This window comes from Theropithecus gelada, chromosome 6 (assembly GCF_003255815.1).
Source record: "Theropithecus gelada isolate Dixy chromosome 6, Tgel_1.0, whole genome shotgun sequence".
Lineage (NCBI taxonomy): Eukaryota > Metazoa > Chordata > Mammalia > Primates > Cercopithecidae > Theropithecus > Theropithecus gelada.
In genome coordinates, this window is record NC_037673.1 from 155,327,163 (window position 1) to 155,354,364 (window position 27,202).

The 27,202-nt window shown below is 38.0% G+C and overlaps 1 protein-coding gene across 16 annotated transcripts in view; it reads right to left on the bottom strand.

The window, feature by feature from the left end:
* EBF1 (early B cell factor 1) overlaps positions 1–27,202 on the bottom strand; it is a 404,490-nt gene that overhangs the window by 64,658 nt on the left and 312,630 nt on the right. For all 16 annotated transcript variants that reach the window (XM_025388336.1, XM_025388338.1, XM_025388331.1 and 13 more), the window contains one exon: positions 16,408–16,534. In XM_025388336.1, coding sequence (XP_025244121.1) covers positions 16,408–16,534 — 127 coding nt within the window. The remainder of the gene's footprint in view (positions 1–16,407; positions 16,535–27,202) is intronic.

Sequence of the window (27,202 nt, forward strand, 5' to 3'; positions counted from 1 at the left end):
GACCCATGTAACAAGGCGATAGTATCTAAGAAATAATGAGCGAAGGAATGCTGTTCTTTCTTTCAGAGCAATCTCAGGTGCGATCTTATACCGTAAAGGACTGGATCAATACTCCCAGCAGCAAGCCGCTCGATACCCCCTGAATTATTGCTTCATTTTTCTTCTTATTATAGATGAGTTGTGTTATTATTTTCCTCAAATCGATATTTTACAACCTTTTTTATCCGTTTCTCCATAAATTTTGTGATTACTTTAAACTGGGAATTCCGGTACACTAAATAAGATGCAGTATCTGAAAGGGACAGAATGTACTGACATGTTTTTTGTTTTTGCTTTTGTTTTACTCTTTTAGACACAATGCCTTGTTTAAAGCACGTCATAATCAATAGCCAAAGAAAAGTTTAACATAACCCTGTGCTTGCAAAATAAAAGTGCAAATCCTTTAAAATAGCAACAGCCCAAACAGCACAAAGCTGAAAAACACAAAAGGAGGCAGGATTGATCAGCACTTTGCATCTGAAATTTCATTCCTAATGCTTTTTCTCCCCTCAGTTAAAGGGCCAATGCAATTCCCTTAAATTGTTTCTCACAAAGGAGATAACTCTATGCACCTTGGAGAGATTTAATTGGCTTCTATAGCTGTCTCCTGCTAAGTGTTTAAAACATCAGCAAATCAAATCATGTAAACTCATATCCTGTTCTGCTGTCGGTTTGCTCCAAGCTTGATTATTTAGATGTTAACATTAGCAGTGCCTACACTCAACGAAAGAGATCAGGAATATACTCTCTCCCTGAGTTCCGGGATGACTTGAGTTAATTCTACGCTTCCTATGAAATAATGTGTGTTATTTGGCAGAGAATGCTCAGTGGTAACTAAATAATCATTACAGTGCAGCCAGTGGTAATTACATGGTAATTCACATTAACTTCATAATAAGCACTGTATTTTTCACTATATCCATCTGAGAATGAGGCAGAATCATAGTCTTTCATTTCTTTTTAATGCCACCCAAAATAAAAATAAAGTAAAATCATTTTAAGGGCAGGAGGACAAGGAGTATAATCCTGGTGAGTTAAGCTAGAGATTTCATTAAAGAAATACTTAAATCCATTAAGTCTAATTAGACATGACATCCCAGGATTCACAAACAGTAGTTCTAATAAACTCATTAAAATTTTTTGGTGATTTCTTCAGAAAATGGGAGAATATTATATTATAGGCTATTTTATTACATTAAGGTTTTATAATTTTATATGGGCTCTTCTCTTTTTATGTAAAAGCCTATGGAACTTTATAAGAATAGTTCTACTTAAATCAATGAGTCTTAAACAACAATGTGCTTCTTGTAACATGTATTTAATAATGCAATAAACTATTCTAAGTAGTACAGAATAAAATGGGGAGCACTTGATTCTGATTGGCTGAAAGATAGCAGGATATAGGGGCTCAATTCCTTGTAGCATTGCAGTGCACAATTTACACCCCAATCTCCATTTACATACATATTATTTAATTTGGGCAATTAGGAAGTCCTGAAAGCACTTTCCTATTACCACCTGGATCCTTAGAAGGATTCACACCATAAATGCATCATATATAAATGTATAAAGCAGCCTTCTGAGAAGAAAGCAGTGGGAACAACTTCAATTGAATACTTATATTAGAGATTAAAGTAGGTCTGTTTTTAAATGAGCTACCCTTAATTAGCTGCAGTTGGAAAAGGGGAATAGATATAATTTAGTTTTTACTCTACTCATTACCTGTAGCATCAATGGACAACTGATCCTTTCTGGCTTTTCACCAATAATTGAGTGCCTTTTCAGGAAGGCCTGAAAACAAAATCTTTTATTTGAATCCCAACACAAGCCCCAAATAAGGTTTAGAGCAGAAATCCCTTATGTAATACAATCTTGATTTTTTTTTTTATGAATTGGGATATGCCACGGATACATTGAATGATACCCTCCTCACCTCTAACTGCAGTACAAGCCTAACAACACTTTCTGGACTCATTCATCGTCAGCCAGCCAACCTGCCTGTCAGGCATCAAACAGTAACCAACACACTTCACTGAGCCAGGCACACAGCACAGATCTCTTCTCAGGCAGGTTTTAATCTTATCCCTGATGACCATCATCTTCCAAGTATTTCTCTCTCATTGGCCCTTGATGGTTTGCTTCTAAACCCACTAAGCAGAAGATCACCAAATAAAGGCTTTTACATCTTATCTCCTCAAGGACCACCAAGGGACTGAGGCACAAAGGAGGGTCCACAGACATTCTGTGGCCAAGAGGGAATTTCACCAAAAGTCTCCACTGGGCATTAGATTACAAAAGTGCAGCAGGGACAGTATATTTGGGTGGACCCCACTAAGTCCTTCCCCAAATGGACCCAGGGAATATGTTCCACCAGTTCCAATGAGGTCTTCCAACAATGTGCTGGTGTCCGACATGCCCTGCTCTTAAGCTGGGCTCCCACAAAAAGATAAGATAAAGGACATGCCCTTAAATGGCATAATTCCACTTCACCCACGGTGAAAATGGCACTTGGCTTTTCTGTGGGGCTTTGATTTACTCAGATCAAGAAAAGCCCCTTCCTTTTTGTCAACAGACAGAACAGCATGTAAACAGATCAGAATAATGATGTCCATGACACCCTTTATGTAAACATATCACATATTGGAAGGCCCAAGGAATTAAGCATCTATACCACCTCACCCTTTCCTTGAGAGTTTACTCAAAGATTCATGAACTTAGAGAATTTAAGAGAGTTTATCAAATGACCATGGTGATGTTTGCCGATTGATTTTCATATACATTCAAAAATTTTATGTCTTTATATATTTGCATACTTGGGAATTATTCAGAAAATAATTAGTAAATCCATTTATATGTGATCTGCTCTGGTTTTTTAAGCAAATTCATCCTGTGTTGGTTTGGGAAAGACCCTTCCCTTATCTAGGCCTCAGTTACCTCCTCTACAAAACGTTAGGATTGGTCCAGGCTATCTCTGAGGACCTTTCCATTTCTAAAACTCAGAATTACAGGACAATGTTCTCTTGGATACTATTTCGATAAGATCCACCATTAATCAGGCACTTACTATGTGCCATACACTGTACTGAGCTTTTTATATGCATGACCTTATCAAATCCTCACAGCAGTCCTGTGATATATTCTCATTCCCATTTTGCAGATGAGAAAACGGAGTCTCAGAATAGTTAAGAAACTAGTCAGAATTTGGGCCAGGATTCAAATTGGGATCTGTCATGATTCTAGAGATCCATAGTCATACAGTTTCTTTATAACTAGTTGAGTCTAAGGAAAATATACGTAGTGTGGACACAAGCTCTTGGCTGATAGGTGGAAGAAAAGGAATCTGGTGTAAATATCTACCACTAACTGAGGGACTTTAGCCAAGTCTCTAAAACTCTTTAAGCCTTGTTTTCACCATCTATAAAGACATCAATAACTTGGACAACTAGATTATCTTGAAGACTCACATCCCATATATTTATGGTCACATTTGTCAATCATTCCTTCACACATTTTTTATGCATTGATTTGACTAATATTTATTGTGTCTCACTCCATGCTGGGCATTGTGAATACATTGGTTGAGAAAGACAAAGAACCGCCTTCAGGAAGCTTATATTCTAGTGAGAGACACAGGCTACACACAATGAAGGAAAGAAATAATTCAGATTGTATCAGCTGGTGATAGTGCTGTCAATAAAATAAAAGAACTACATGTACTCAAAGTGTCAATGCTGGGGAGGTAGCTTGGGGTTCTAGAAGCCCCCAGTCTAATTAGTGAATTATGTTCATAGAAAACTAAAAAGTGGAGTAAAACTGGGGTAAGTCCATTTAGTAGGTGTAAAAATCTAAGATACTGAAAGGTATAATCAACTAACTGGAGGAATACAGATCTGATTTTAGACCCATCACTAGATGGCTTAAATGACCATAAATGAACCACTTCACTTCTTTCTACACCTCATTTTTACACCTGAAAATGGGGCTAAAAATACCTGTCTTTCCTCATAAAGAACAAAAAAGAACTGATGAATGAGAAAGGCTTGGTCAACTATAAAAATGCATTTAAGTAAATTTACTTGTTTCTACAAACATTAAGATGAAGAAGAGACACATAGTGTCAGTAGTCAGGCCTGTACTTTGACCCCTAATATAGAACATTCCAGTAAATCACAATTTTTTTTGCTTTGATGCTAGTAATTTTATTAAGGAAAATTTCTAAACCTTTAGATAACCCTCCTATGTCTTCTGAACTAACGAGTGCAAATGTTTTTCTAGTCTTAAAAAAGTAGAGAATTATAAGCTTGCTGAAAACAGATTATTCAGAGACACCCCTTCATCTAAACCTCCCTACAAGCTCAAAGAGTCATCCTGGCCTCATTGACTATTTTAAAAATCAATTAAAACTAAAAGGAAATGATGAACGTGTGTAGAACAGGAAGGCCATATTCTGTGCAGATATTTAAATGTGAATATATTTTTGGCATTAAACAAAGATCTAAATTAACTCCATATTGAATGGGAGTTGGTGCTTCCTGCAGCTAACCACCGAGGTTGATCCCAGGTGGCTCTGCCTAGCAAGTGAGGCCTTCCACCCGTGATGTAAAGAAGTTAACCACAGTTGATGTTAACAGGAAAAAGATGAACAATTACATGTGCCAGGTCAAACAGCAGTGGGTATGAGGGGAAGTCTGCTCTTCTGTTGTTGTTTCTGCTCATGATTTAGGGAGTGCCAGTTTCTGTCTACCTCTCACCATTGAGAGATACTGCAGAAAACCTCAGGTCTGATATTAATGGGATGGTTTCCACCTGCACTTTCAGTACCTTGAATAATATGAGGTCCACGTAAAAGGGTGAGCATACTTTACTCAAGTCAAAAATACTATGTGGTACAGATAATTGAACTCACACCAAGGATTGCACAGGGCTGAGGACCCAGCAACAGGAAAGAAATATCAACATGCTGAACTACATATGGGCAGATCCCCTGCCCTCCAAAAAAGTTATCTCATTAAATATTTGAGTATTTTTAAATCTCTCCCTTGGCAAGATACTTTCTCAATTATGTTACTTCAAATTGGTGGGGGCATGAAATAATCATCATCAATGGTGGTTTAATAATGTTTACAGAGGTGCAGGAGTCAGTCAAGACAAAAAGGAGTAGAAAGTTAATATAAATTTAGTAGCTTTTTAAGGAGACTGACCTTTCATCATTATAAATATTCCTCAAAACAAGCCTTTTAAATATCGGTTTTTAAAATATTGCTAATGGTTACGGCTTAGAAAAAAATTTCCAGTGAAAGCACCATGCATAGATTTAAAAAGAGGTGTATCACAAACAACTTAGAAGAGACTAGAATGGGAGAAAAATGGCTCTGACTTTGATTTAAAAAAAAAAAACTGATGGAAAAAATGATTAGAAAAAGTTTGATTAATGGTGGAAACCCAAAATGCAGAAGTTATATTTCTAAATGTTGTAAATTATGTGATAGTAGATATGTACAAGTAAAAAAACTTACATGTGAAATACTGTAAGTAGACATTTGATAATATATTGTTATCTATAAATATGTATATGGTTAACTTGCCCTGGAAGCTCAAAACTTCACTAGAAAAAAGGGAGAACACCTTATATTTAGAATCACACTACATTCTGGCATAAATGATGTTAAAAATTCTTTAAAAAGAAAAGATATGGCTGTCCAATGATAGACGAATGAGGAAGCAAATTATGGTGCAGCCATCAGATGGACTATTATACACCCACTAAAATGCATTCAGGGAGAATTTGAACTAACAGAGGAAATGTTTAGTGTATAATATAAACAACAAAGCAGGATACAAAACTATATAAACCTATTTTGACTCACTGATAAAAATGTAGGAGTATTATTTAGTACCTTCTTTGAATACCCTTGAATACTTCCAAATAGTTTATTGGCTTTGAAAACCAAATCATGTTATATCATACTAAAAAGATTAGAGGTTCAAAAGTTTACAGTGTTGCATTACATTGGCAAGAATACATATACAGCTCAGTTCCTACCTTTATTGTTAATAGTTTTCCAATCCCTTACCAGAAATTTATAGTTGAGAAATGACAACACATCTTAAAGATTAAAGCCATGTGACAAATAGTTCATGTCCTTTAATAACCAAATCTCATGCCTTAGATTGTGAGAGCTTATCTGCCTCTTCCTTCTATATGGTTTCTATATTAGAAGTAAATACTCAAAAACATTAACAGTGATTATCCCTGAGGGATAGAATAATGGATAATCATTATTTCATACCTTTTTGTATTTTAAAAATCTTCCATATAAGTATGCATTATGTTCACAATTATATAATTTGGTTAAAATATTTAAGGCTCCAGTTCCTGTCAGAACTCAATGTGTCCTATAAATAACCCCCCCTCTCCCATCACCAACAACCTAATTTCAGGGAATCAGGTAATTCCATAAATTAACAAGGTAAAGTAGCATGCCAGGAGGCTTACTCAGCGCAGGCTCTGGTACCCTTCACCAGGGTCCAAGTCCTGGCTCCTCCACTTACTAAATAACCCAGGAAGTCACTTCACCTGAGATTTTTGGTCTTAAAAATAGGCTAATAATAGAGCTTGTCTTTACAGATTCTCAGGGGTGGCACAGGGGGTGGGGGTGGGGGATTCCTTTACATTTAGCAATTGTAGAGAACAAGAAGACTGAGAGAAAAGATAGAGTTCGTGTGAAAAAAAAGGTGTGGAATAGGAGAGAACAACAGGAGAAAAGTCAACAAATGTCAAAAGCCCACTGAAGTGGAAAACCAGAAGAGCGGGGAGAGAAAGGAGGAACTCAAAGCTCTAGCAGGAAATGCTGCTAGCCACAGAGGATCAGAGAGGGACTTACATTTACCTACATTTTGTTACAATTTTGGATTTGATTACGTTTCAGATATCATTAGGGTTTTAGATGAGTTCCATTTTAACTTACAAAAAGCACAGCACGTGGTGGGTCCCAGGAAGCGGGGCAGCGTGATTATGGAATCCACTTACCTTGGAGGTTGTTCAGCTCGAAAACAGAAGCAGTGCCACACTATATAGCTAAATTCTTTTGGGAGTTGGTCCCAAGCTCTCAGGACATCGGGTCCTTGGAGCAACACAGTTGGGGATGGCTGATAAATTTCAGATCCTGACCCCAGATAATCCATGTGTAGGACTTATTGACCCTGTGCTGTGGGTTTTTCAGAAAGAAAAAGAGAGGAGAACCCAAATTCCAGGTGGCTATGCTTTAACATGAAGATAATGATATATCTCATTATAAGGTTCTGCTGGGGCATAAGAGGATTATCAATGACTAAAAGTTGTTTTAAATTCATAACTCCCTAATATTTATGTATTTTCAAATGAAAAAAACTATGATATAAGATGTAACTCTATTATGGTAATAAGTCAGATATATGCATAGGAAAAATACTGCAAAATATATATCATTAAACAATATTAATAGCTCATGTTTATTGAGTGTTTATGTTAGAAGAAACTGGTAGGAAGGTAGGCAATTTCAATAATATTTTAATTATGTTTTATTGGTGCTTCCTAAATGATCTGAAATCAGTATGTATAACTTTGCAATAAAGACTGAAAAACAAGAGTGAATGCCCTTGTGGGTTCCATGTCTCTCGGTTAACTTTAACAATGAACAGGACTGGCATCCACATCACTGCAAACACAGATAAGAAAAACGAATAATCCTCCATCAAACATTTGGAATACATCTTAGGAAAAGAGGAAAAGAAATTTAGAGTTCCGCTTCCTCCTCCTATTCCACAATATTAGAGGAAGTTTCAAGATATATAGTCAAAAGCTGAAGGGTTAATTTATCATGATGCTTGGCTTAAAAAAAAAAAAAAAAAAAAAAAAAGCTTGAATACTTCCAGGTAGTTTATTGGCTTTGAAAACCAAATCATGTTATATCATACTAAAAAGATTAGAGGTTCAAAACTTTACAGTGTTGCATTACATTGGCAAGAATACATATACAGCTCAGTTCCTACCTTTATTGTTAATAGCTTTCTAATCCCTTACCAGAAATTTATAGTTTAGAAATGGCAACACATCTTAAAGATTAAAGCCATGTGACAAATAGTTCATGTTCCTTAATAACCAAATCTCATGCCTTAGATTGGGCGAGCTTATCTGCCTCTTCCTACTATACGGTTTCATTGGTAGGAAATACTTTATATCCCTATTACATGAATGATGAATGGCACCGTTGGTTATGGTCTGTTATTTGCTTGGCTGTAGTCAATATGTTTTCTTTGGACAGGGATTTCTGTGATTTATCTCTCTCCTGGCCTTATCACTTATTAACTCTGGGTAGACAGGAAAAAGCCAAGGTTGTATATAAGGCCTCGTGGCTATTTAGACCTCTAATGTCAGTGAAAATATCCCTTTTAATGATCCTGTTATACTAGCTACTCAAGTCCTGATTACACTCCACTCCAAATAGGAAATAAAGGTCATATTTCTTGGAAAGTATATATGTAAAATATGCAAAATAATATGCTTCCTTCAGACCAGCTTTATTCTTTGCAGAAACGGCTCTCATTCTATAGCTGTCACAGAAGTACAATGGTTACTTTCAGTGACTTTTGTTGTTGTTGTTGTTCCCATTATGGCACCAACAGTATTTAACTGTACAAATGCCAGCAGATTCAGAATCACTGGTCACATCAGCATACATCTCATCAGGAAAAATCATATTTTGTGGGGGGGGGGTGGGGGGAAAGAAGCTTGGGACCTACCCTTTGTATCACAAAAGCAAACAGAATAAACACTCCCTCTGCCTTGAATTCTTTTCTTTGTGTGTAAATGGTTCATTTGGAGTCATATTTAAGACATGTGGACAGGAGCAGCCTGTGAATTTTTCTTTCTTGTTGGGTCTATTCCAATTAGGACACTGCTAAGGCAGAGCTGCTAGTCAAGTATTCATTACCCAGCCCTCTTTCGGCTGAATCCTAAGTGAAAACAATCTGACAAAAAAGAAAAACATTCTTGCCTTCCTTTCTCCAATTCTTCCTGAGTTTGCTGAGGCTTGTCTTTATAACAATTAACATATGTATAGAATATTACACTGAGCAAAATATTTTCATGGCCATTTTTTCATTGATACTCACAAGATCCTTGGGATGCACAGAAAATGATAGCCCTACCATTAAGTTGAGGAATACGAAAATCTAGCAGCTTTAACCCCTCTGTCTCCCTCATCCCCACATCTAACCCATCTCAAAGTCCTTTCCATTTTTCCTCTTAAATTCCTCTTGATTCCTCTCACTCCATTCCATCTCCACTGATTGCCACCCAAATCAAAGTCACCAAACCTCTTTCCCAGACTACTGCAACGACCTCCTAAGAGGTCTTCCAAGATACATTCTGGTCTCCTATGCTTCTTGAAGCCAGAGTTAGTTTGTTCCCAAAATGTAAACCTGGTCACATCCAGCTGTCGTTTCAGACACTTCAAAGCTGTCCATTGTTCTTAAGGTAACAACCAAACTCCTCCCCATGGCTTATAAGGTTTTACATACACGTGTCCCTGCCTACTTCTCGCAGCCTTCTCTCTCACAGTTCTCCTCCTCCCTCTTGATTTGTCAGCCTCATGGCAATTCTTACAGTCTTCCAAGGTACTGCGTTTCCTCCCATCTAGGGCCTTTTCATTTGTTCCTTCTGCTGGAAGACTCATTCCCCAACCCCATGCTACCCTCACCCTTCAATGATTGTTGGGTTAGCTCTTTGTCATCCTTCAAACTTCAGCTCATGTGATTTTTCCTGTAGAGAAATATCTCTGACTGACTGGTCAGGGCTCCTTTATTATGTGCTGATCAAAAGCACTATTTCTGTCTTTCTGGACACGTACCAGGTTTGAAATAGTAAACTTATGAACGTCCATTTTCCTCTTAGTCTTTAAAATAAAGAAAACAGGGATTGTGTCTGGTTTTGCTCAACACTGTTTTAGGACTTGGCCTAGAACTGCTTTAGAACATTGCCTAGAATAGGACAGGCAATCCACAAACATTTGTGAGGTGAATGAATGAAGTAACAAAAGGAAGTGGTAAAATCAGAACAGGACACAGGTATTTTTATTCCTATTCTTAATGCCTAGAAAGAAACAATGTATTTAATCATAATCAAAGCTGGCACATACATAACATCAAACTCTAATGACTAGTTTTTTGGATTTTCAAAAAAATATATACCCACTGTCTGCTTTTCTCACTTACTTTTGGGGAGCACTCATACTGGACCAGGTACTCTCAGGATTGCATTACATACATTAACCCTTTTACTCCTTAGATGAAGGTACTATTAAAATAGCTCCATTTTACAGAAAAGAAAATGAAAAGTATTTATAAGCCAAATCTCATTTTTTCATTTAAACAAACTATCTTCTATGAATGTAAAACTTCAAGTAGAAAGGGACAGATTCTTAATTAACAGCTCTTATTTACATTCCATATTATCCAGAGCACAAAAATCAATGAAGACCCATTGATCCTGGGCAATATGTCAATCAATTATTAGCACCTATTGCAAGTAAAATGCTGAGCCAAATCGCTTCAACATAGTATATAAAATAAGATTGAGGAAGAGTTTCTCTTTCTTCATGAAGCTTGTGGACTTTTTATGATTTGTCTACAAACAGAACAAGAGAGCTAAGGAAAAAAGGAAGTGAATGATGAATGGGATGGTTTTAGCACATGGAGCAAAAGAGATTCAAGGACAGAGACTCTCCCAGTCAATCAAGATGAGTTACAGGGAGGACCAAAGTCAGTTCCGGAGCCTGTAAGCAACGTGTCCTAGGTCTCACAGCTAGTGAGTAGCAAAGCTGGGATACAACGCAAGACTCATAGCTGTCAGCCCAGGGTTCAGTATACTATACCCAGGTGGTCTGAGAACACTTCAGAGAGGTAAGAGTTTGAACTGGATCCTTCAGGTGAATCACCATATCCAAAGTAGCTAAAGTGAGCTGGAGGCACAGCAAGGAAACCGGTTTGACTGGAGCATCATAAGCCCTAGCCCCAGAGCACAGTGAGCCAAACATCGGGACTTGGGCTACATCTTACATACAGTGAGCAAAGAGGGAAGGTTTCTCTGCAGGGTAATGACATGAAAGTGGCTTTTCAGAAGTGTATTGTAATGAAGAATTTATGTAAGAAAAGGCTAAATTGCAGGAGATCCATTAGGTGCAAACTCTCCACTTCTTCCCTAAAACTGATGACTTTGTTCAAGCCCAAAGTGGCAGCCTTCATTTTGTGGAGGAAGTTTCCAAGAATGAGAAACAGCTTTCTGGTGAAAACTCTGGAAGCTGGAGTTGAAGCTGATTATAACCTAAATACTTTTGAAGAGAGTTGGTGATAGGCTGTACTCCTGTTGCTAGGACCTCCAGAGGAGGGGCTGAGATAGAAATAAGAGAACAAGCATGTGTCATTCTCTAAAAACGTTAACACCAGAGAACTTATTAGCTGTGTGATGCATTCCTGCGAAAATATTTGTTTTAAGCAAATTATTACATTTACACTTATGCATTTCTTTTTCTTGCTACTTTGTTTACACTTTGCTCCTTTTATTTGGGGTTGATGGGTGTTGTTTCTTTAAACTGATACCTATAGTTGTGTTACTAAAAATCCCAAAAGACATTTCTTAGATTTCTAGGAAGAGGACAAGGATGATAAACAATCGAAAATAGTTATTCCTGGTAGGGGCTCAGAAACAAAGGAATGAATCATAGTGGGCACCATTTATTAATGGAAACTACTAGTATCTAGCCTCATGCTAAATACAGTTCCGTGATCCTAAAACTTTACATATGTTTCCCTGATCCTAAAAACAACCCCAGCAAGGTATATTATTATTTCCTTATAAAGATAAAGTGACTGTGGTTTAGAGGCATCATATGATGTCCCAAGGATAACCTCTCTAGTAAATGGTAGATCTGAGAACTCAATCTATATCCATCATCTTGAACCTAAGCACTCAATCAGTACGCGAGGTACTATCCCCTTAGGAGTGAGGGAGGAAAGGATAAGGGGAGTAAAGAAAAGAGAGAGGAAGGAGTAAGGAAGATAGGAGAGATGGGAGAGCAACAAGAAAGTAAGAGGGATAGGGAGAAAAAAACGGAAAACTTAAGTCATAGTAAAAGCTGTCAAGTTCCACAGAGCATATACAGACAAAATAGCCCCTCCTATGTGCAAAGCAATGTGTTATGCATTGGCAAGGGATGTGGAGTTATTTTGGGCACAAGGTACAAACAGGAAGTATTTCCACGAAGAATTCTCATTTTGAAGTTAGTTCACAGGCTAATACACAGGAATGTGGGTTAGTCCTTCCACAGGAACAGGAAATTGGGTGAAAAATGTTTAGAATTGGAAAAGTTAGTGGTAGAAAAGATCTGATAAGTGACCTAACCAGACATCTGAGTTGTTAGATGATCATTCATCAGGGTTTTAACCAACTTTTGGGGGGTCAGGTGGTGTACAGCTCTCAGGGTACCCCTAGGCTGCTCAAACCTTGCCCTGGTGGCCCATTCTTCCAGTCACATATTCCCCGAGATACAGAGACGTCTCTTACAGAAAAATAACTAGAATGAAAGCAAAACATGCATTTGAAATTGGCCACTTCTCATCAGGAAAACCAACTACAAAACTTTGAGGAAGCAGCTAAAGGTGCCTAAGAGTCTTTTATTAGCTTCCAAGACTACTTAGGGCCTAGCAGGAGAGATCACGATTCTAAAGGATCCAAGTCACTTAAAGACATAACAACTTCAAGAAAACAAGCTGTGAGAATACTAAAGGTATTAGGTAAAGCCCTTACATGGCAGTGAGGTTATAGTGGATTTAATTCCCACTGGACTGACTGACCAGAAATAACGATGATAGTGCTTTGAAATCAATCCTGTGATTAGATAGCATTTGTATTTCCTTCTCTTAGAAAGCATTTATTGAAAACTAAAGTCAGCCTTGCCCTACATTTACATAAGAATAACTGGACACAATAAAGTAAGATCTAGAAAGTGCTAGTGAGCTTTTCTGCTTCTAATCCAGTCAGGATTCACTTTCCAGAGTCTGTGACTCTGATCGGACAAACACAGGGGCATGGCACACTAGCAGCTGTGGATTCCTCGTGCGTCTCTGGTCTGAAGGACCAATGAGGGAGAGATGTATGCTTCCTTACCATCCTTACAAGTGGAGTCAGCTTGCAGGCAATCTGTGCTTCGTCAGATTCTTCCCTCCCCAACAGGTCTGCCTTTATTAGTATAGATTAGGCCATGCTGTTCCTGCCTTTTTTCTTCTTTTTAATGTTATCGACTTTTAGAGACATTCACATCTACAAATGCCAACTCTCTCTTGCATACTTTAAAAACAGCAATAAGGCCTTAGTTTGGGGTGTTACTTTTCAGCTCAATAATATTTTTCAAGGGAAAAATTCCAAGTGATATTTCACTAAGAAATAAGAGAGTTAGCTCACCCAATCCAGAAAACCAAGTCTCACATCTTGAAATACTATGGATGTTAAAGAAAATGAAGTGTGAACTTCTGTGGGTGGACAAAGGAGTGGTGCTGTACATTTACAATGATCCGAGCAGTTGTTTGGATACAAAGAACAGAGAGGTTTTATGAGCCATCTCTATACCCTTACTAGTAAGTGGTGACAGCAGAGGTAAACTGAGTGAATCACAGAGGCCAGTAGCCCCAGCCATGAACAAGTAACACATGGTGGAGGCATTTAATGCTAATGATCAAAAGGTCCGTGCATAGGTCACCAATGAACACAGATTCCCTTTCGTTAGAAATGATGTGATGTCATAATAACTGTTAACAGCCAAGTAACTATACCAGAGGGGAAATCGTTGTGCCAATTTCTTCAGATTTTTATTTTTCCAATATGGGGAGAGGTTAGAACTCTCTCCTAGAATAATTAAAAAAAAAAAAAAAAAAAAAAAAAGGCTTCTTATCTGGTGCCCACAGTTTGAGGCGAGATCACCAGAAGCATTTTTTCATACCTTAAATTTCTCACAGATGTACACACATGCATATGCGCCAACTTATTGCTCTTATCCTTAACTACTTTTCTAGACTTGAAAATCCGACACTTTAATCTTAATTCCAGTGTGCTATAGATTTTTTAAGATGTGATTTCTTAAATTGATGGCAATCTTTTTTTTTTTTTTTTTTTTTTTTTTAAAAAAAACTCCAAATATTGATGGATCGCTAGCTCTTTTCTTTTGAGAACTTAAGTAATTTAATGAGGGTGGTTTTTTTTTTTCTTCTAACTTTTATGGCCAGGTGGCTCTAGGGGATATTTTGTTGAAGACTGATTAAAAATAATTTCTTCTAAATGAGACCTGACCACAAAATGGAACCATTAATGGGCAGGGACGTTGTCACCAAAGCGGAAACCATGCCTGATTGCCTCCTGTACCTCCCACCACACAAGCATTTTCTTCTTTTTCTTCTCCTTTTCTTGTTCTTAATAGCTGAGTAAATAAGCAGCCAGCAAGGCCTAATGTTTTCGGCCAAAAACAGAGTCCAAACTTCTCAGAGAAAACATTTGGCCTCTGTGGTTTTGAAATATGTTCCAGAACACCGAGTTCAGTGGGGAACATTTTGAAAAACTCCCATCCATTGGAATGATGCTGGGGAATGTTACAGTATCAGGAGTTTCAATTGGTCCTTTTCCTGCAGCCCCATAATGAGACTTGTAAAACACACACACGCGCACGCGCGCACACACACACACACACACACTGCTATGTGGAAGTTCTCATGGGAAAAATGAATGGCAAGAAATCCTAGCTTTAAAAGAAACAGCTAATCTGCTAGTTTGATTGTTCTTCAAAACCTATGCTGAACCAATGAGCCTAATTAAAAACACTTGGCCTACTTCTATAAAGCATCATAGCTTTCTCTATGCTTCGTTTGTATACACCACAAAACTCCAGATAGACTATTATTTTTTCAAGTGCTCACTAACAAAGTGCTGACTTTGTTGGGATGGCTGAGCTAATTTCTTGAACTCAGTGTGAAACCTTAGCTAAACAAAATTGCGGTAATTTTCCTTAATTTGTAAAAGTGATTGGAGTGCAAACAAAATTTTCCTCTTGGGTCAATCCTATAATTTTCAATTAACTAAAACTAATCGTCAGGCAGGCACCAAACCTGCATTTTGTTTAAAGGGCTGGGAGGCATTTCCAAGGGTCAGGATGCATTAATTGTTTTTATAATTTCAAGGGAGAGAGAGAGAGAGAGAGAGAAACTGGGTGACTAAGAAGTACGTTTGGTTTTACTCCTAATATTGAAATACAAGGGAAAGATTCTCTGAAGTAAAATGTTACAGAAAAATAAAAGTCGTCCATTTAATTGTATTGTTATAATTATGATTTGTTAACTGTTATCCCGTCACTGCTCTGTTATCTCTTTGTGTGAAAGCAACTTCCGCTCTGTACTTAGGCTGGCCTTGTGGTCTTTTACTGAATGGAAAAGGAAACCTGGGACCAGTTCGTGGAGACAGTTACCACTATCCAAGGATAACTGACACTAAGCAGAGGACCCAGAACCACACTGCACTTGTGGTTCTTTGACCAGCAGCATCAGCCTCACCTGGGAGCTCTTAAGAACCACAGGATCTCAGGTTCTGCCTAGACCTACTGCAGCCGAATGTGAATTGTAAAAGATCCGTGGGTGTCTGGTTTGCACTTCACAATCTAGGGATCTCTTAGAGTACACATTGGGCATTCAGCCTTTATACTTGATGTAATTCCACAGCGATGCTGCCTGGTTCTGTCTGTCTGATGGGAGGGAATTCACATTCACTCTGAAACCCCAGCTTCTTGCCACAAGGCAGATCCATGTGCCAAGGCTGTTTTGGGAGGACAAAAATGCAGCATACTTGGAAAGAAGGCACCAACCCAGAATTAAACATGAAAACTACCAATTGTATGTAATACAAATGCGGTGAACAGGCTAGAGGAAAGACGTACTGTTCCTGAAAGCACAACCCTACTCCATAAAGCAAACAAACCCTAACAAGGTGGCTTAACATCCAGAAACTCAGGATTATCTACACCTCTTTTCCCCTTCTCTTATTTTTCATGGGGCATCTTTAGGCATCCAACCAGTTATTTCAACAGATCCTGCCATTCAGCATGGCCACCTAGATGAAATCTTAATATAATAATAAAAGCACCATGTTTGCTCATACATATGGTAAAATGAAGAAAGAAAGCAGACTTTAACTAGATTTTAAAATAAAATATATGCTTTTAGACATAGAAGACAAGGGGAAAGACCCCATAGGACCAAGGCAGTTCTGTGCTCACCATCTGCAGTGGTTCTTACCTGTGTAAATGAATCTGCCTGGTGTTCCTTTGCAGAACTGCTTAGATTTGTAGGACAGTGTGACTTCCACAACACCAGGGATGTGCCGAGGAGGGGTCTGCACACGGATGGCATGAGGAGTGATCAACTGGAGGAGACATTTGGGGGGAAAAAATTGTCATTTCAATATTTAAAACTTCACAGTCTTCCTAACAGCTCTCCATAAACAAAGCTTTAAAACACATAATTAAGCTGTCTATGTTTAAATCCAATCTTGATGGAACCTGCGTGAAAGACACTGACAACAATATTTACAAATGCTCTGAGTACAGCCATAACGACATTATCTGGGTTTGCCTACATGGCAGGCCCTCTGCTTCCTGGTTTGAACAGAGAACCTGGCCTAATGAAATGATTTATCTACTACAGGATATCCTTTGGAAAATCTCTGAAGCAGACCAAATCAGAGCCGAGCTTTGCCATGCCTCTCCAGAAGTTGAGAGGCCTGGTGTTTGAACTGAGCCCGTCAACATGTGGAAAACACAGAAGTAGGGGAACAGTAGGCCAAGGCACTCTGATTAGCTGCAGTGTGCACGTATGAAGTACCTCTGAAGACCATTTGGTATATTAACTACCAGAGGCACAATCAAAGAGCTTAACAGGAGAAAGAAAAGAATCTGCCTCCCTGGAATAGCTTATGGATCTGGCAGAACTAAGGACTCTCCATAAAAGGGAAAGGGAAAGGGAAGGCTGAGGAGGCTGCGGAATGATCACTGGTCCATTATGCAACGCCACGTGCACAATGAGAAAGTTCATTTCTGAACTCTGCTGGCAATCAGATTACACTATGAAGCAGAATTTATTTTTTATTACTCTTATCTTTGTTTACATAACTAAAATGTTATTAATGGCCATAAAACTGGCATTATCTGGTTCTTTGAAAAATCCAGCCCTGGTATTTGACTGGTTGACCTCTGATGGTGCTGGATTCTACATGTTCTCTTTCTATGGGATTCTGCAAGTGTCCTCTTTGACTCCTTTCAGATGCAGTTAGCTCAACATTTGCGGTATTGAGTCCACCGCATACAGTGGATAATTTATACGGTATACATGAGTTTAAACTAACATGCTTGTGCTGTTCTCTCATGGGAATAACTTAGAAAGGGCTCCTTATTTCAATGTGCAAACCAGGCCCAGTTCAAGTGTTTTTCCCAGAGAATCACAGATAACACCATGAGAGGCTGGATACAGCCCATGGGTACCCCAACTGGATAAACCGTTCTAACACCAAGTCCTAGGGAAAATAATTTGAGAAAGTTGTTACTGCTAAAGCCCACAAGTAATTTATATCAAATGTTGCTTTCTGAAACAAAGAAAAAGTCATATCTGCATAAAACCATTTTAACTTAGCAATTACAAATGCCTTATCCTCTTCCATAGAATACATGGAGCCTTGGCTTATTTGCTGAAGATGCACAAAAGATATTTCAGTAAGACCATGCTTATGTGGAACCCCTGAAGACTGAGTTCATCTCCATGGCTTAGTGTTTTCAAAGGCTAAGGTTTTACCCAGCAAAACACACAAAAAGGTTTCTTAAAATTTTGTTCTACACAGGAACAGAAAATCAAATACTGCATATTCTCACTTATAAGTAGGAGCTAAGTGGGAGGTACTCATGGACATAAACATGGCAACTACAGACACCGGGGACTCCTAGAGTGGGGAAGGAAGGAAAGGAACAAAGATTGAAAAACTATCTGTACATTGCTCACTACCTGGATGACAGGGTCATTCGTATCCCAAACCTCAACATCAATATACCCACGTTACAAACCTGCGCTTGTACCCCCTAAATCTAAAATAAAAGTTAAAATTATTTAAAAAGTTCTATTCATATTGTTAATTCTTCCAAAATGCATTGTATGCTTTTTAAAATAAGCAAAGTGTGTATAATTTAACTTACCCTTGGTAAATCAAGATCATCATTTAGAATACCCTATATTCTATCTTGCTGTAATATAAAAAAGCTCTGAATGACTGTTGAGGCATGAAGAGCTATTTATCCCTGTACTAAATGGCTCCAGGTTTCTAAGATTTTGAAATTATTTCTCTTTTATTCTGCTTCTTTGTCTTTTTTTTTTTCCTGTTGTTCTTAGCACCTTCTAATTTGCTCGTGTAATCTGTAAGCATGGAGATCAGGAAATCGAGTTTAATAATATAGAGAGAATAAGATAAGAAAGAGGCTCTGAAGGGCAGTGAAAGATGATCTTCCCCAAATCAAGAGCATGTTAATTTTTGAGACACTGTTACTGCAATGTTGGGAACTAACACTTGTTGAGTACCCAGGAGGTATCTACCACATTGCTGGATATTTTACATACAAACACTAATGGGTCAGAACAATGACTGTATTTTCATCCTTTTTTTTCAGGTGAGAAAACAGAATCTTAAAATTAAGTTGCTTGCATAAGCAACTTTACCCTTGTGACAGCAAGTTACAGCAAAAGGTAACACTGATGCAGTTCAAAAAAGTCACGGGACAAACACTTCCTTTGTAATCATAGAGAAAAAATTGTTCATATGGAAACTTTTTAAAGGCAGTAACAAACTCAGTTTTTTTCTGATCCAAGGACTGTGTGTGTGTTTTCTGTACCCATGCTGTCTCCATTTTTCATTTATTGCCTGGTTCTTTGCCATGCTTTTGGTAAAGGATGATCCATGTTGTTATATTTCAAATAGAAGGTATGCTTCTAATTTTAACGTGTACTTGGAATATAGAGTGCCATTAACTCACAATAATACTGATAAGAACTTTCAGCCAGTTAACACTTCACCTGCACTCCTTGTTCCAAGGGAAATAAATTTTAAAAGATGGAAAGATATTAGTAAATAGATGGATGAAGATTATTTTTAAGTATAGGGACTTAATATGTATGAGTTGCTATACCGAGGAACAAAATTCATGGGCTTTATAAATTGATTAGATATGACTGCAATGAAACTACAGACTGAGAGTGAGGCTTTAGCGTAAAGCATTAGGCTCAGGAAATGCAAACAAATTTTCATTTACAATTTCATTTTCAATTTTAATTAATTGCCCTAACTAAAGCAGAAATTCCTTCTAAACAACCATCCTTCACAGATGAGGTAGAATCTGAATCATAATTAGAGAATAAATTTGTTGATGTTTTCCTAGCTGTGCGTATTAGTCTGGGAAGAATCTCTAGCACTGACACATGATATTGATGCTTATGGAGGAAAAACATTTTAGCTAACTTTGATCAATTTGAAAGCACTGGCTTATTTACTAATCACTCAAAGAACTGTAGAATTTATTGCTGGAAGGAATGTTAGTGATAGTTTAAAGCTAATCTTCTTATTTGACAGCTAAGGACACAAAAATCTAGAAATGTCTGGTGGCTCTGAAAATTGACCCAACATCCTAGAGGAAGGACAGGGTCTAGATCTAGGGTGTAGAACTCAGGACCCACGAATCACAAAGTATGTTTCACACATTATTCCAGCCTGGTTGAACCCAAGGCAGCCACTCAAAGCAACAGAAGGAGGGAGGGCTAGTCTGTTTTTCGAACTTTTATCATTGGACTATCACTTTCTTAGTTTTGTCATATCTACATACCACCTATACAATCACATACTTAATATTTTAAAAAGTGATTATCTTTTTATTTAAAAAAGTTATTTTAAAAGAAAACTTTATGTCAATACCATAATTGGAAAACTGGTATTAACTGCAAAATAAGAAGGTATTGTAGCTAGTAACCTTGAAGTTCATATGATATAAATTCTAGCTAGATATTATTGACAACCTGAAGAAATTTATTGAAAAGGGTGATTAGCTAGTGTTAAATGTTAAAGACTTCTTTGCCCTGAGACTTTATCCCTTTAATAAAAATCAGAATTATGGAATAAAACAAAAATTAAAAGAGAAACAAAAGGAGTGATTAAAAGAGAAACCAAAAGGAGACTAACTTTCTCACAGTGTGATTCAGTTCTATTCCATGTCTGTGTCAAATCTAAAATTGTCTCCTGTGCTACCAAGGTCCCATGCCCATTACTTTGGTAAATACTGTTCTAAGTGATTAGAGAACAGATTTCATTCTTTGACGTAATTTCCTTAAATTATAAGCCAAACAATTTCGGCTAGAAATAAATATTCTTCTGAGACTCTGTAGCATCTGACACTACACTCTTTCCCTTTTTGGGACTCTCCATTTTCTTATGTGACAATAATCATAAGACGTAAGACTTGCAAAGCGTCTGATGGTTTACCAAAGCACTTTCATGTTCACTAATTTTTAAAACTCATGTTTGTGGTTTATGTATTTCAGATGAGAAAAGTTGATGGTCAGGCAAGTTAACTAAAATTATTTGAAACACTAGGATGAAAACCAGTCTCTTATACCTGTAAAGAAGTGTTTTCCAGAGATCTTCTCTTATTCATTGATTCCTGGTTATTTTGATTTTCTTCATTTGCTCCACTTTTCTGTCAACTTGTTAATTGTAGAAATTTCACAAGTTTTGTCCTTTCTTCCCCTCTATTTGCCTAGCACTTCTTGATTTCACTCATTAGCTCAACCACCTCAGCTAAACTGATTTCCAAATCTACACCTGTAGACTTGATCTCTTTGGCCAAGCATCAAACTTTTATTAGCAACAGAGTAACAGAATCTCCCCCAAATAAGTCTTCTTGCCATCTCAATCTCAACATGACCCAAGCTAAATTTATCATCTTACTACCTCTGAATAAATATTTCTTGTTTTTGTGTCTCCTGTCTCAGTTAAAGGAATGTTAGCCTTTGAATTACTCAAAACAGAAAACTTGAGGTTATCATTATTTCTTTTTCTTCCTTTATTTTTCTTAAGTCATATTGATTCTGCCCCTAACTGGGCCTCAGTGGCTCTTCTGTGCTTCTTGTCTTTCTCCTGTTCAGTCTGTCACTCTTTCTTACACTATTACATAGTAGGAAAAATTGCCTTCTAAATGGTCTCCCTCTACCTCTACTTTTTCCATCATAATTATTTTCTTCAAATACAATCTCATCATATTATGCCCTGCCTCAAACCAAACTCTCATCTGCCCCCTTTGCCTACTACATAGTTCAAACTCCTTGACAGGATAATATTAAGGGTTCACCAAGGCTTGATGGCCAATTTTCCTTCCTAGGCACACTTCCCACTTTGCTTTACCACATTCTGGAGTAAAGGGCATGTGGATACATGAAAACACCATTCCCTTGCTCAACAGTTTTGCTTTCTTCATGCCATTCTTTCCTAAACATTCTTCTACTGACATTCTACTTATTCTTAAAGACCCCAGTCATATGCTCCCTCTTCCAGTAAGTTTTACCTGATCGTAAGGGTCAAAGTTGCCTGCATTTTTAAGGAATTTATACTATTATGATATTGATACTATAATGCTTAGCAGCCTATTTTGCTTTGTGGCATAAATACTGTCCTATACATCTTTCTCTCATAAGATATTTCCTGAGATCAGGAACAGTCTAATTCACATTTGTAACCTCTAAAGTAGTTAACTTGGCCTGGTGTGATGGCTCACATCTGTAATCTCAACACTTTGGGAGGCTGAAGCAGGAGGATCACTTGAGCCCAAGAATTTGAGACCAGCCTGAGAAACAAAGCCTCTAAAAAAAATTTTTTTTTAATTTACCAAGCATGGCGGCATGTGCCTCTAGTCCCATCTACTTGGGAGGCTGAAGTGGGAGAATTGCTTGAGCCCAGGAAGTCAAGGTTGCAGTGAGTCGTGATTGCACCACTGCTGTCCAGCGTGGGCAACAGAGCAAGACTGTCTCAGAAAAAAATAAAAATAAAAATAAACAAATTAAGTAGTTAATGACTTACATACAGAATATTTTCAAAATATTTCTGGAATATTTACATAAATTGGTCCAGAATTCTACTAAATCATTGACTCCACTGGGTATCGTAATCATTATCCATGAGTCCAGGGGAGTCTACTGTTCTTAACCTGATAGTACTCAACTCTCATTTTCTACCTAAGTTGCTTTTAATATTAGTTATCTGACTGGCTCAGCACTCAGGTCTAAATATGAGCATGAGACCACTGCTTGTATATAAGTGGTAAAAAAGAAAAAGATGTCTAAATGTCTGTAACTCCAGTGAGAAATAAGATGAAATGAAAAAAAAAAAAAGGTTTAAAAATTAATACTTAAAAAGTACGCCACAAAAGATCTTTGCTAAATGGTAAGAGTGTTTATTTCTGGACTGATAACATTTGATGTGATTTGTCTTCTCTGTCTGCCTCTTCCTGCTATGTGTATGTATTTCTGTGTGTGTAAATTCCCCAAACTTGCACCAGATCATGTAAATACTTACAGAATAAACCTATTTGTACATATAAAGCCATTATTTTTATTATGAGAAAAATGTTATTTAAAAAGTGTAATAAGTTTGGGACTATATGTATTACACGTGATTATATAAGAATTAGAGGCCAGGCGCGGTGGCTCACACCTGTAATCCCAGCACTTTGGGAGGCTGAGGCGGGCGGATCACGAGATCAGGAGATCGAGACCATCCTGGCTAACATGGTGAAACCCCGTCTCTACTAAAAATGCAAAAAAATAGCCAGGCATAGTGGCGGGTGCCTGTAGTCCCAGCTACTTGGGAGGCTGAGGCAGGAGAATGGCGTGAACCCAGGATGTGGAGCTTGCAGTGAGCTGAGATTGCACCACTGCACTCCAGCCTGGCGACTGAGCAAGACTCCATCTCAAAAAAAAAAAAAAAAAAAAAAAAAACAATTAGATATGTATTTGCATAGAAGAAAAGAAAAACATCAAAATGTTAAAAGTTACCTCTAGATGGTAGAGGTATGGGTAATTTTACTTTCTTCTGTATGTCTCTCTGAATTCTCCAATCGCTCAATAATAAAAACGCATTAATACTATATTCAGAAGAAATAATTTTTCCATGTGGCATTGAGATGAAACACACATAATCTCTACAAGGCTCCAGGTGAGGCTGTCAGCATGCCAGGGACCGCCAGCAGCAACACTTCTGCTCCCTCTAAGCTGCCTGTGTGAGCATTTTCCCTGCTCCAGACTCAGACCGCAGGACCTGAAGAACCCTGTGGGGGGTTAGCCAGGCAAGATATGCCCACTGTGGCCTCTGGGTACAAAGTAAAGCTGCTGTGGCCATAACAGAGATAGAGCCAGACATGAAGGTGTTTGAATGGGACCTCTCCTTGACAGAAGAGCTGACACCAAGAGAGAGAATGCATGGTAGATCATGCAGCTGTGCATGTTGAACTCCAAAGAGGCAGCCTACACAAAGTCTGGAAGCCCAGAAGAGGGGCAGGGAAGAGGACAATCTTCTACATGGCTTTTAGACAACTTCCCAGCTTATCAAAAGTACGGTCCACATGGTAGGTAAATGAGAGTACCTAGTGTTTAAAAACATGAGTGAAGCCGGGCGCGGTGGCTCACGCCTGCAATCCCAGCACTTTGGGAGGCCGAGACGGGCGGATCATGAGGTCGGGAGATCGAGACCACCTTGGCTAACATGGTAAAACTCCGTCTTTACTAAAAATACAAAAATTAGCCCGGCGCGGTGGCGGGCGCCTGTAGTCCCAGCTACTCGGGAGGCTGAGGCACGAGAATGGTGTGAACCCGGGAGGTGGAGCTTGCAGTGAGCCGAGATCGCGCCACTGCACTCCAGCCTGGGTGACAGAGCGAGACTGCGTCTCAAAAAAAAAAAAAAAAAAACCAAAAACATGAGTGGAAACATGTTGTAGAATTCCAGGAGGAAAGAGCAAACTCTTGGGGACTACTTTCCCCTCTGAGAGCCAGCAGCTTTTATTATTTGTGTTGTTCTAGTTCTCACTAAATTGACGATGGTAATGACATTGATAATGACTTCAACAATAATGACCTTTTGTTATCTTTTTCTCATGTGTCAAGCACTATATTAAACCCTTTTAGTGATTTGCATTCTGTAGTATTAAGGGGTAGGTATGATTATTAGCGGGTTCATAGAGGAGGAAAATAAGTTTCAGGAAAGTTAAGAAATATGATTAAGGAATCAACTGGAAGTGGCCAGTCAGCCAATTGACCATCATTATACAACAATGACTGTCTCTCCATATGACTGTTTCTTGTTTTTCCATAATTCCTGGTACATGTACTTTGCATCTGACCTCTGCCTTTGAAAGCATGGATTGTATCCTCAGCTTTTCCCACACCTTGAAACATCCTGGGAACATAGTGGCCACTCAAAACAGCTTTCCTCACTGGTGAAAGGCAAGCTGAGAATGATTCCCCAGGAAAACAAAAAAAGCAATTCCAAGATAAGCCTTTATCCATGTTTTCCAACCAATAGGAGTAGGTAAAATAAATGCAATTTGACGTTCCAAGCCACAAAGCCAAAAAATAACTGGGGTTACTAGAAAACACACCAGCGATTTCTCATTACTAGGTTTAGGACCTAATATTTTAACCATAATCACCTTCAACACTTAAAAGTTAAAAAAAAAAAAAAAAGTCCAAAACAAGCAAAGACTCGAAGAGAAGGGATAAAGGGAAGGAAAGGTTTCTTCTCTGGAAAAATAATAAACATTTGTGGCTAGAAAAAGCCTAAAGTGGGCACTGGCAAGGTGGTTTTTAGATGTTACCCATCTAAGGGTTTTCGTTCTAAGGCATGCTAGCCCATTCACTCATTGACACCCTCTGTGCCTCAGTTTACTAATCTTATACTGCACCAGCTCCTGTCTGCTCTGTGGAGGTGCTGATAATAATATTACATATGCTTTATGTTTGGGTAGAGCTTCTCTGGGGACCCTAAAGCACTTTCCAGATTAATTTTTAAATTTATGTATTAATAATTCTCACAGCATTCTCCCTCCTCCTCAGTTAGGATAATAACATCCATCTCTTTTGAGATAGGCAGGGGGTACTGAGTGATAGACATGAAGCAGACACTTAAATAAGAAAACTGTAATATAAAAGCATAATTAAAGCTCTAAAACCAAATCAAACTATGGATTTTAAAAGAGATATCAAAGTGTTAGGGACCAAACAGGCAAACTTGTTTTCCCTCCACCACGCTGAAACATGGATCTTTTTGGAGTTAGACACGACATTTAAAATATATTATTTGGAGTTCGTAAAGGAAGCTGAAATATGAAAAGTATATATTCTTGGCGACTGTGCTGACTGAACCTCCATATTATCTCTCTATTTCCCTGAAGTGGCTACCACATAAATCAGAGGATGCCAGCTCTTCTTCTGAGTTCCTTGGTGTGTTTTGGTTTGTTCCCTAATCAGAGTTCTCTGGGTTTCATAACACAGATTCTTTCATTCCCAAGAATTGCCTGTCTCAAAAGCAGTGTATGATTTCTCAGGGAACGTGAGAAAAAGCCAGAGGAGGCATTTACTGTTTCACAAACATTCTGGTTTCCTTTTGTCCTTTCAAGAAAAGAACTTTAAACCAATGTTTACCAAAATATGCTGAGTCACATGAATCCTTAAAGATAAACTTCATGTATGAATGTCAAAGGAGACTTTTGAAATTAAAGTTTCAGGAATTGAGTTAAATGGGGGACTTAAAATCTAGCATTTGAATAGTCAGTCATGTTACTTAACACTGAAATTTCTCTCAACATAGGTATCGACATAGACTCAGATGGATAGTAGAGAGATGTAGATGTGCTTTCCTATTCATTGTCTGTGTGTCCCCCTAAGTAGAATATCAGCCCCATAAGGGTATGATCTTGGCCTTCTTTGTTTTTGTTATGTTCCTGGTGTTTATCAAGTCCCTGGAACTAGTAGGCACTCAATAAATACTTGTTGAACATTGAATGGATAAATATTGTGATGCCATTAGCCACCATTAATAATTAAGATAAAGAGTCACTAAAGTTTCTTATGAATCTACAAAAAGAAAATAACACCACTCCATTCAGAATTCTTTTTACTAAAAAATTCCCAAACGACAACAACGAAAAAACTTTTTGCTTTGCCACCACAAACTTCCTGGTATCCTCATTAAGCATTCAAAGAAATATACTGCCCAGTTCTTCTGACCAGGAATCTAACCAGGTCCCGAAATCAATGCAGTTAATTGTACAAAACAAAATGGCAACAAGATCATCTTTCAAAATAACAGATTTGGGAGAAAAAAGACTGAAGCAAATACATTATGCTTCTACTACCCCTGGTTTTGTGGGTTATTTATTTATTTATTTTGTAATTTATTTTTTAAATAAACTTTCTCCATCTCTCTTCCCAGGATGTAGATATTGTGCCAGTTGGGCCCCATTAAAGACTGGATCCCAGCCTGGCCATCTGGGAGCTGGAAAAGCAAGGGTGAGTTCCTGAGACCCAGGGTATTCCAGAAGGAGAGCATCAGACACCAGCAACGCCAGCCCCTGTGGTTTGAGGCTGCACAATGAGCTCTTTCTCAAGGCTTGTTTTTCTAAATTCAGTCAAGAAGGAACATCATTCCCTACACAGGCCTGGCTCAGTGTCCTATGTTTCCTGCTTGTTTGTTTGCAAATTAAAATATAAAAGGAAAAGGAAATCAGAATGCATTTATGGAAGGGGATGAATGCTTGTTATCAACATTGGCAATTCACAAGGCAGAATCTTTGCCTATGGAATTAGTAAAGAAAAATATAAAAGCCAAAAGATTGATAGATAAAGTAGTCAGGGAATAAATTCACCTTTCACTGAAAGACTTGTAGAGTCTCTCCAAGCTTAAAAACAAACAAACAAAAGATGTCAAAGTTTTAAGATACAGAGACTCGTTCTAACATTTTTT